We start from the raw sequence: 12,500 nt of genomic DNA on the forward strand, positions 1-12,500 counted from the left end.
AATCCAGTAAAGCTGACCATATTCGGGCGATCATTGTCGATTTTCTTTGTAAATAACCATAATTATTACATGAAATCTTTACAACATTTAACGTGAAGCGTCTTGTTTGCGTTTATCGATGAAATACTCCGCTATAGTTATTCCTGTGATCAGGAAAAGAGTGTGTTTTACACCTGTCAGCAGTGATGTTGAGTGTGTGTGTGCATGTGGAGCAGTGTTTTCTGCTCAATGACATAACCAGCAAGAACTATGGAGAGATAGCCAATCAGAAGCGCCTCTGCGGCCTACGAGCCTTTGAACAGAGACAAGCGTGCGCGCCAGCCAATCGCGTTCCAGAATTCTCAAAAGGCGGCGGGACTTTAACGGAAATGGCACGCGCGGAAGCCAATGGGAGCCGCGCGCTACAAGCCAACAACCAATCAGCGATTAATATCGCAAGGATTGCGTCGCCCACGGTGCTCTGTTGAATTCCTTTGCCGTCCATTAAAACAGCCGACTTGGAAAATACAATATCAAAAGTGTGGTCGGTTTTACTGTGGTTAATTATCGCTAATGATGACATATCTGCGGATGTCCGACAAGCGCTCTCCGCATGCGTAACGCACGCGTCTTCGACCCTGTCGCGGCTCGCTGCATTGCCTGACGAAAAAACGGAACAATTGCTGGATAATTCTCCTCGTGACTTCAGTTATTTCGTCGCTGAAAGCCGCAGGAACTCGAATGTGTTTTCTGTCATGAGTCCGGCCGGGTGCTCCCATGTGAACGGCTTCAAAGTGGACAACTGGAAGCAGAATCTGCGGGTCATCTACCAGTGCTTTGTGTGGAGCGGATCTGCCGAAACCAGGAAACGCAAGGTAAATAACACACATCAGAGCCCGGTGCTGCAGTGTATCGGCCCAGCCTTCAATCTGCAGCCCTCCCGACGGATATAGGACGTGTAAACAGCGATGTTAGTGTGATTTATTTACACCCAGTGATCTGCTTTCACGTCCATCCCTATGTGGATGCGTTTGCTGGCCTGCGCAGACTCCTCATTCAATACCTCATAGGGCTGGACGTGGAGATGCTGCTTCGCTTTTCCAAGCGGATTGTAGTCGATTTTACTTCATTTGCAGGATAATTCAGCGTCACACATGCTCTGGATCTCAATGAGACGCTTTCTGATGCTAAACGACTCGCACTGGGCCTAACGTTAAAATCGTTTGGGTGCACCAGTAGCTAGAGGTTTCTGTTTTATACTCATCATCACCCATTTTGTGTGGGGTTTTATGTTGTGTGTTCAGTGTCTTACGAAGCATCACATTTTAACACATCCTTTATTACATCCCTGGTGGTTTCGATCATATCGATTCGCTCTTTTGAGTCGGATCTTTTCGGTGAGTCGTCTGAGCCGGTGTGAAGGATCCGAATCATTCGACTACAACATTTATATTTGTTTATCAGTCTCTTAACTACTTATTTAGTACATATCTAATCACTCTCTCATATCCAAGGTTATGAAATCACTTAAGAAAGTTAATCCTAATGATTTGAGTAAATCTCAACAAACTGAGCCTGACGAATATATGAAATTACAACAGATTATGCGTATAAATAACACTGCATGCTAATCAATAGAGTGCGGCATCCATGGTAGAAGTCTCTTCTTCTGCTGAAGCCACAACCCTCAGATTTCTTTACATATTCATGTTTAGATGTGCAGCACCTGGTAAAGAACTACATTACCCACAATTCTGAAAGAATCTCCACCAATCAGAAACTAGAAACAAGTAACTGTACTTTAAAACCCATTTGCTACGTCCATTCCTACTAAATCATATGTGAAAAACAATACATGAGCAGAGTAACATGTTCAAATTCATACTATTCATAAAATAGTACCTGTTTCACTTATGTATGTATGTATATATATATATATATATATATATATATATATATATATATATATATATATATATATATATGTGTATGTATGTATGTATGTAATTGACACTTTAATGTATTGTAAGGCCACAAGAAAGTGTTATTAATGAAAATGCAGCAATACAGTTAACCCTATTAGGCCATGTTGAGATCACACGGCAGGTTTTGTGCATCAAAATTTCATACTTCACATATTCATACACCTTTAACAGTACTTTTCAATTCAAACAAAGCAGAGTATTACCTTTAGGACGCGCCATTTAGCTTCCTACAGCATCAATAAATCACGTTTGACGTGCGTAAATGCGTTTAACGTGTGTATATAATCATAATTTAATTATCACAATCCATTGCCCACTGAAGCATCTCTATTTTAATAATGCATCCATAATGAAATCTGATTCTTTCAGTGAATCATTTGAGCAGGTCTGAATGATTCATTCTCAAACCACACCGAATCATTTTAACTCATAGCCCCTTAATAACAGCTTATTTTTCAACCAATAACAAATCACCTGGATAAATGCTAAGACATTAACACATGAAGCTAAAATAAATGCTCTCATGACTAAAACTACATGCAACTTTATGAATATTCACATTTAGCATCCAAGTTCCTGCTGAAATAATACACTACCTATTATTTTGTGAAAATCTTCACCAATCAGAGACTAAATCACACACAAAGAAAGACCTTGTTAATGCTATGAAGCCCTGGGAATGCTCAGTGGACTCAATCTGCATGAACATTTGTGTAAGAATAGCCAATTAATTATTAATAAATACAGTTTCTCAGACGTTCCAAATCAATATATAATATACATATTCAGTCTCAATCTTTTCATAAGATGTCCATAATGTGCATCATGCCATAGCTGGTTGGTTCATAAAGGAAAAAACTGCTTTATGTTACCACCCTGGATCATTTAGACAACACCAAACACCAAAAAGGTACCATTACTTGGACACTGAAGTTGGCCTGATGCTGATTTTCATTTCCAAACGAAATGCAACGTCCCCATGACTTTAGGGTACAATGTCAATTTGGCGTCTTGTTGACGTCTTGTGCCTGCTTGGTGTTTAAGGCCATTTTGGTCATCATACGGTAATCTACTTATCAGTGCTTCTAAACAGTCTCTGGGCCAATGCTTGTTTAGATTTTAGACATCTCCTTGGACTTTTTCAATGCTTCCAAACTGTTTGCTGCAATTATAAATCACTCATCAGGGGTCAACAATAAGGACTGCCCGGTGGCCCGGGGCCAGCGTGAAAGACACTCGGGACAGTGGACAGGATTGTTACTGGCCCCTATCGGCCAGTAACGATGAGCACGTTTTTTTGTAACCTAGTAACAACCAGTACAGCGAAAAGATGGCAACATGGCGGCAAAATTAAACAATGAGGCTAAAAGAAAATGTCTCTTTAAAGTCTTAGAAGCAGACAATTACATGAGTACAAAATTAAGAAACTAAAAAAAAAAAAAAAAAAAAAAAACGTTTATAAAATATAAAAATAATTTAGAATTGCATTAAAATACCAGCACATTTTTCATACGGCTCTTTCATTTGCATAAAATCTTGAATTCTGCTCGTTATACATTTATTAACATATTTAAAATGTTGAAATTCTAGATTTACATGCATAATTTTGCCACTATTTAAAATATGTGGCTAAGAAATAGCTATTAACTTTTTAGTTCTTTGGTGGGGCCAGTGAAAATTTTGGCAGGGCAAGTAAAAATCTCCAACCAATGGCCCGATCGGACCCGAGAAAAAATCCTTAGCGTTCAACCCTGCTCATGTCTTGAGGTTGTTCAGTATGATGCGATTTACCTTCTAAGTGTGATCTGATTGGACAGAAATCCCAGGACTGATTATTGTAATCCTCATAGACAAGAAAAAATAAAGTAGTAACTGCAGGTTGAAGGAAAGTAGTGGAGTAAATCACCGACCCTAGCACTTTTGGCCCGCACCCGGGTTCGTTTGACGTCATAATACGGTACGTTTAGCTAGTATGAACGTGTCTTCTGTACTCTGGTGCGCACCCGTAAACCGTACCCGAGTAGCCTGAAAGAGGTGGTCTGGGGTACGGTTCATGTGAATTCTGGTACGGTTCACTTCTGATGTGAATGCAATCGTACCAAATAACGGAAGTGAACCGCCAACTGTACAACAAACTATCGTTTTCATAACGTTCGTTTGTGTTTGTGTGTTCTGAATGTTTAAAATGTTTGCGGCAGATGGACGCGAGTCGCTTTCTGTATGTCCAAAATCAAAAGCTTCAGTAAAAGCAGAATGACAGCGATATGCGGACGTCTTTCCATTTCGGCGCTTGCTTTTGTGACTGTCACCTAGCAACTGGCGTAAACAAAACAGCAGCTCGATGACGCAAGCGTACCGGGGCTCAGAAGGAAAAAAGACAGTGTGAACACACCAACCGAGGAGGTGGCAGGGGGAGACAATCGAACTTGGGTACGGTCCAGGCAAATGAACCAAGTGTGAAAGCACCCTTAGACACCGACCATGATGTTGCACTGAACTGCTGATTCATCTTCTGAATCGCTTCGCAGAACAAAGTGTTTAAAAGTACAGATTCACACACAAAAAGATCTTGTTAATGTCATGAAGCTCTGAGAATGCTCAATCTGCATGAACATTTATGTGAGAATAGCCAATTAATTATTAATATATACCGTTTCCGAGATGTTTCAAATCAATATATGTTTCATACAGTATTTCAGGCCTTGTAGTTTATCCGTTCAGTCTCAGTCATCTTCATAATGTGCATCATCTTATAGCTGGCTGGTTCATGAAGGAAAAACTGCTTTATGTTACCACCCTGGATCATTTAGACCAGAGGTTCTCAAAGTGGGGGTCGGGACCCCCCGAGGGGTCGCGGGACAATGAAGGGAGTCGCCTGGTGATTTTCAAAAATCAATAAATTTTTATTAAACCTTAAGACTTACTGTATTTTATCAATAACCTACTGATGAGAAAAAATAGTTGTTTATAGTTACTATAAACTATATAGTTACTATAGTAGCTTATAATTACTAGTTCTATTGGATTGTGACTTCTCGGGTAATTACATTATACTAAAGACAAAGCTATACTGTCAGATGCAGCAGATTTTGTAACACCAGGTTAAACTTTCTAGCCCATATACAGCACTGACATACATTAAAAAAAAAACAAAGAATAGACTTGGGCCTATTGGTGTGTGTGCGTCATTGCATACAAGGTTTCTGTATTTATAACCACCACCTCAGAGAATATTGGGGGTCACGAGTCACTGGCATTCTCATTTTGGGGGTCGCGGGCTGAAAAGTTTGGGAACCCCTGATTTAGACAACACCAAACACCAAATGGATCATTTAGACAACAAACCATGATGTTGCACTGAACTGCTGATTCATCTTCTGAATCGCTTCACTGAACAAAGTGTTTAAAAGTACAGATTCACACACAAAAATACCTTGTTAATGTCATGAAGCTCTGAGAATGCTCAATCTGCATGAACATTTGTGTAAGAATATCCAATTAATTATTAATATATACCGTTTCCGAGATGTTTCAAATCAATATATGTTTCATACAGTATTTCAGGCCTTGTAGTTTATCCGTTCAGTCTCAGTCATCTTCATAATGTGCATCATCTTATAGCTGGCTGGTTCATGAAGGAAAAACTGCTTTATGTTACCACCCTGGATCATTTAGACACCACCAAACACCGAATGGATCATTTAGACAGCAACCCTGATGTTGCACTGAACTGCTGATTCATCTTCTGAATCGCTTCGCAGAACAAAGTGTTCAAAAGTACAGATTCACAGCCATGAGTCAGACGTTGTGGTGGTGATGACCACACGGCATGGCAGCTTAATAACTAACTATCCTCACCTAAGTCATCTCCATCTGAAAAACAAAAGGTTATTGCGAAATGTGAATCATGATTCATTCAAATCAAATGCCACCCTTTAGAAGATGCACTTTTTTTCTTCCACCCTCACAAGGCTAGCCAGATTAACATGTCAAACCTTAATTGATAACATTATATTTCTAAGGATGAATGTTTGATAGTAGGTCGTTGATTAATATAGGGTGAATGGCGTCATGTTGCCTCGAGTTGCATCTGGTTCGCTCAGGATTGCATGACTCATCGTCACTATTGAGGTCAAGTCAACTGGGTTTTATGAAGGATAATGTTGTCGTATTGTGTTTTTGTTGTAAACCAGCCACATCAGTGTCTCCCTCTGTGCATTAACATCCTTCTCAAGGGCCAGTTTCCTGGAGATTTTGAGTATGCCTGACATGAAAGGCTTGTTATTCCATATTGCGACAACATTTGTACACATAATTGTGATTGTTCTGTACACTCCATATCCATTACACTTTGAAAGCTACAGCTTTATGAAGCTCCCTGTATTAATTTGGTTTGAATTACTCCATGTCTGATCCATTAGACACACCCGTTATTCTCAGCCTTAGTATGCTGTTTATTTAAAGGGGTAGTTCCCTAAAAAAATAAAGATTTACTCGGTATTAAGGGGAGGTTGTAACAAGCATGATAACCATAAAGGTAATGATAAAGATGGACGTCTAAATGTAAAACAACAGAAGAGTTCAGATTTTTTTTGTGTGTGTGAGCTCTGTCTTTACATTTAGCTGTAGGACTGCTCTCTGAAACCCTATAGCATCAGGGCCTGTGGATCTGCTAAGCACAGGTGGGAAAGGCACCAGACTCGCCTCTCATCTGTCCGCTTGTATTGCTGAAGGGACAATAGAAATATGAGGAGCTTGGTAAAGGCATTTTGCCAGCTCTGATCCAGTCGGCCACAGCCCTCTGCCGCAGAACGAGCATGTTATGTGATCAAGGCTGGATGCGTTTTGCGCCAGTGCATAGGCCACGCTTCAGATGGCACACCCGCTAAACACCGACCCACTGCTGGATGCTAGTCATAAAAACTGCAATGGGCTCCATGCACAGCTCGTGTTTTGCAGCCAATGATAAAGCTCCAGTGAAGGGTTAATGTGACTGTTTACTGTTGCTTTTTCAGCATCGGTGTTGTTATTTAATTAAAGTACAATCAGTTAAACAGATCCACTGTAAATGCTGCTCTCTGAATGTAAACACCTTATGCCTAGTTCACACTAGAGGATTTTAAGCCTGATTTGAGCCCGATTTGGAAGTTAACGAGCTCGCCGACAGATCGGGCTGTGATCGGGAAGAAATCTGCGGGTGCTCGGCGCTCGCTGCTCTTTATGTGTGAACTACTGAACAACGCATTAACGAGGCTCGCTAACGCGTCGCCGACACCTCGCAGACGGAAATCCAACATTCATCATGCTAAATATTCCAGAGCAGTCGGCCGACTCAACCCCACGTGTGGTCAGATGTAGTGACGAGCTGCAGCAAATGAGAGAGCAGATCAGCATAAGCCGCGTGCCTGTGTGTTCAGGAGCTCAGCAGAAACATCTGTGATTGGTCAGAATGGGCATCGGTGCACTCGCTTCATTCTGCGTTAGCACAGACATGAGAGTAGACTATATTAACAGTGGAACTAGAACTCTGTAACTATTAGAATTACCATACTGCTCATTCTGACCGTTCTCATATGAAACGCCATATTGTCACAACATATTTACATTCAAAGCTATTATTGAGATATTAAAATTAAGCTTTGAATGTTTGGCATCATATTTAATGACACCATTACCCTAAAAATATCATCTTTTTTTGGTAATACAGCCTATAAATATGTAGTTAAGATACTAAAACACTTAAAGGTCTTGGCTTTCATTTTCACTTTCAAACAGGAGCTATTTAACAGCACAGAATCTGCTGTTTTGAAAGATATCTGAAGTAAATTGATGTTTTTGCCATCAGAAAGTTTTGTTTATGTTAGCAGGAAGTTGCTAGGCAAGGAAATGCACACATATTTAAAGTCACAGCGAAAAGTATCAGACATGCATGCAGTCATTAAGACCAATATGGTCATTTAAGGCAGAAATGCTCAGTTCTTTACTGTTTTGTAATAAAAAAAAACAATGTCAGAAAGAAATACACTGATAGTTAGAAAGCGGCAGGGTGTTATAAATATGTTAGTTTTATTTCAAAGAGTTATAAAATTACAAAAATTTAAAACTCTCTGTGTGTCTATCCACTGGAACCTGCAGATGAGTGATTAATCCACTGATAAATCAGCTGATTTGACGATGTTTTTAAATGCTTTCTCCAAAGCTTGAAACTCTGTCAGTGATGTCATCAGCACACAAGCAGCCAATAGTGTTCAGCTGTTTCTGATGACTCCTCCCTCAAATTTTCATTGGCTGTGGTTTGGTAGCTTGAATGAGCTGATGGGGAATGAGATGTTGTCAGATCATGTAGTGTGTGACCCCACCCTCTTGTGGATCATTCACGGAGTGTTGCGTAGTGTGAACACCACAGAGATTAAAAGACACAAAGTCAAGTCATGTTGTGTGAACGGCACAGTGATCTGCTGATGTTTAAAGTCCTGTAGTGTGAACTAGGCTTTAATCAAACTATTACCGTAGTGTAGGATTTTCGCCGCATAGTCTACATACACGTCTGTTTGACGCTATTCTCTGCACTTACCGAGTCTCTGCATCTACCGAGAAATGCAGAGGGGTCTAAAAAAATAATTAAACTGCACTCTTCCAGCAGTTCCTCGCATCCAATATCTCGCTTGTCATGGGGGGCAAGCATGAAGTGTTCCTGAATGAAAAACGAAAATGCCAAACTGCTGTTAAAGTCGACAAACTAGGAATGCAACACCTGAAATGACATGAAACTCCGAAGGAAATGTGGACAGTGTGGTGACGCATCGACGTTAATCGATTTATGTAATTTAACATGTAAAACAAGATCATGAAAGGAACATTCTAAAAGCAACTCATGTAAACGGCTTAATCTTAATATTGAAAATCAGCGTGTGCACTTAAATAAACTCCCCTTTTCATGCAAACCCTCTTTTTACAAACTAGAAGTCACGAAAACACTTTAAAGGGTTTCATGGCCCTTTAAATGCACCAAAAATGATTGTCTATATTGAATGAGAAATGGATACAAATATTAATACGACTAATATTACTGCATATAGATAAGGCCTGCGCTATACAGCTAGAGCACTCGGTTCAGATTACGCCATTGAACACTGTATTATTAGCTGCAGTATTTTAAGTTGACACAAGTGAGGAGTGTTTGTTGTACAGTGAGTCCGATTACATGAATTATTCTGGATGCCCCCACCCCCCACCCTGTAGTTAATTCAGAGATAAGCGTATAATTGAGTTTGAGTTTTCACCACCATTCTTGTGACCTGCTATAAATACGGGACCTGTTATAGCATGTGATGAGTGCGAGAGACACCTCGAGAACCTTGTGTTGGGCTTCATTCTAGTGATCATCCTGATATTCCTGCCTCTCTGCATTGATGAATTACATGTAAGGAACAGTGTTTGCTCTGCTGGGATCATTCGTTATGTATGCACAAATGCCTGTGGGGGTTTCTCTTATGTATTGCATGTGCTTGCATTTGCGTTAACTTAGCATTGCAACTGGCCATATTTAAGACTCGTTTTCTGATCTTATCACTACCATCACATCATGCACAGAAATGCATTTCAAACTGGTGTTTAAAATAGTGATTTTATTTATATATTTATTTACATCATGCTCAGAAATGCATTTAAAACTGGTTTAAAAAAATAGGGATTTTATTTATTTATTATTTATTTATTTAAGTGTGTATTTATTCATTTACATTATGAACAGAAATGCATTTTAAACTGATGTCAAAAATAGTGATTTTTATTTATATATTTATTTATGTTTTATTTATTTGTTTGTTTGTTTACATCATGCACAGAAATGCATTTCAAACTGGTGTCAAAAATATTTATATATATTTATATATATATATATTTATATATATTTATATATATATATTTATATATATTTATATATATATATATATTTATATATATATATATATATATATATATATATATATATATATATATATATATATATATATATATGCGTTTATTTATTTATTTACATCATGCACAGAAATGCATTTCAAACTGGTGTCAAATTGTGTTATTAAAATGTTTATTTATATATTTATCTATGTATGTATTTATTTATTTAAGTGTTTATTTATTTATTTACGTCATGGACAGAAATGCATTTAAACTTTACGTAAAAATAGTTTTTATTTTATTTTTTAATTTATTTAGATATTTATTTTTTTAATATATTTATTTTTTAATAAAAATAATAATATAAAAAACTATAAGTTTATTACTTGTACTATTACTAAAATATTAATAATAAAAGTTTTATTTTTTTTCCATTTTATATTTTATTTTTATATTTCATATGTGTAAAATGTATAAATATAATAATATTTAGATTAATAATAGTAATAGTATTAATGTTAGTAATAATAAAAGTAATAATAAATGCATAAAAAATAATATTATTATAAAAAAAAAAAAAATATATATATATATATATATATATATATATATATATATAAAATAATGATAACAACATAACAAAATAAATATATTAAATTATTTGTTCACAAAACTAAGGATTTACCTTTAATTTGTCATTTTGCTGCTCGTTTTTTACTTATTCTCTTTAGAATTAAGCTTTTAAAAATGTTTTTTAAATATAACTTTAATACGCATTATTATTCAATGAGGATGGAAATTGCATTACAGCAGTAGCAAGAATAATTTATTATTTTTACTTTAAATATTTCAGCCTGTTTTAGTACTTTAGAGTTATTAAATAAAAATAAAAGACGAAACAATTAATAATAAATAATAACGTTTTGAACTAATTATTTTACACAAACCTCTATTGAAGTCAATGAACCAAATATATTTACATTCACAGTGAAATTGGCTCTGGGGTTTATTAAGATGAACTTTGCGTTAATACTTGGTTTAGATTCGGCATGACAACAGCAAACAATACATAAAGCAGATTTAATTGATTTCCTTCTGTCTATCGTTCACTATTGAACATTTCATCCCGCGTTTATTGATGCTCACAAACTCATCAGTGTTAAAGTGCCTATTAATCTGAAGGCCAGAAAACGGCTTTTTCCTTTGAGAAATTGCACAAGCGTCATGCATGAAGAGTCGAATTAATTCACAGCTTAATTCATCTTTATTTTTATAGAGCTTCTACATTGTAGTACAGCTCGTCTGCTCTGCATTTCTACAGATTCTGCATATGAAGATCTGTGCATTTCCAGCTCTCCATCAATAATTAACTCCACCACGAGCTGCGTTAGTCATATTGAAACACGAGCGCGTTTAATGCTGATGTTCACAGAGAAAGTGTGTGTCGCTTTAAATCAGAAAACGCAAGAACTCCAGCAAAGAGACTCCAGGAGGAAGATGAAGCACTGGTTTTACTGCCTCATAATTCACAGCCTTACAAATGCTTAAACTCCGCTTGTGACTTGAATACGAACCGAGATGGTTTGATCATTTTTATTCCCAGATATAGTGTGTGCGTGTGTGTTTTGGCTTTGTTTCTGATGTATTGAAGATTACATTCAAGGAGAACGCAGACTGAGAACATTAATGGACTCGCAAGCAATACAATGCGACAAACTTGTATAGCTTTTTAAAATCATAATCAATTATCCTTTAGCAACTAGTATAAGACAATTCCCTAATAAAATAAAGATTTGTATTATAAAAAAAGAACTTTTAAAAATTATTTTACTTAAAATTACCTTAGAAAATTGGTAGTTTATAAAATAATATTATATATATTTTCTGTATATATAGTGTTTTTGTCTCAGTGCAGGAAAAATCACTTACATTTCTACTTGAAATTATCTTTTATATCTTATTTTTAATTGTATATTTAATTATTTAAGATGTATTTATCTTATAATTAGTCCTATTTGCATGGAATCTGGTAAACATCATCTTGAGAGGCACACAACTTAACCTAATGTTTATATTTAATTGATATGCAAGTCATTTTACATATACAAGTTAAGCCTGATTTATACTTCTGCGTCAGGTGACCGGCGTAACCCACGGCGCATGCAACTCTGTCGGTCTGCATTAACACTTCCGAAACGCTAGTTGGCAGTGAGGTGTAAATGTTCCTCTGTGTCGAGTTTTTTCGCTTGCTTTATTGCTTTTCCTGAACACTTCCGGGATGTACAAGTGGCTTAAACTCGCTCATTTTGAGGCAGGAACTGGCGGACGTGCAACAACTTTAACTATGAGGTAAACACAAAACAAAACTTTCCATCCGGAGCTCCTTCACGGTACTCCACACTTGTAAACAATCGCTCGCGCCATTCGCGCGGCTCTCGGTCCCGCCCAGACTCGTCAGCGCTACCAAGCTGACCAATCACAGAGCTTGCGCTATGCGTCGTTGCGACGTGTAGCTACAATTTTTGAGAGGTGTACGTCAGTGATGGCGAAGGGCTATGCGTCAGCGCCGTAGCATACGCCAACGTTTGACGCAGAAGTATAAATCAGCCTTTAGTCGAGTCATTGCAATTTGGT

The 12,500-nt window shown here is 37.3% G+C and overlaps 1 protein-coding gene across 3 annotated transcripts in view; it reads left to right on the forward strand.

The window, feature by feature from the left end:
- The first annotated feature begins 417 nt into the window (after positions 1-417).
- Positions 418-12,500, forward strand: part of usp22 (ubiquitin specific peptidase 22) — a 57,499-nt gene continuing 45,416 nt past the window's right edge. For 2 of the 3 annotated variants that reach the window (XM_021480159.3, XM_021480160.3), the window contains exon 1: positions 418-854. In XM_021480159.3, the coding sequence (XP_021335834.1) occupies positions 735-854 (120 nt within the window). In that variant the 5' untranslated portion in view covers positions 418-734. 3 annotated transcript variants of the gene reach the window in all.

This window comes from Danio rerio, chromosome 12, assembly GCF_049306965.1.
Source record: "Danio rerio strain Tuebingen ecotype United States chromosome 12, GRCz12tu, whole genome shotgun sequence".
NCBI classification, from domain to species: Eukaryota; Metazoa; Chordata; class Actinopteri; order Cypriniformes; family Danionidae; genus Danio; species Danio rerio.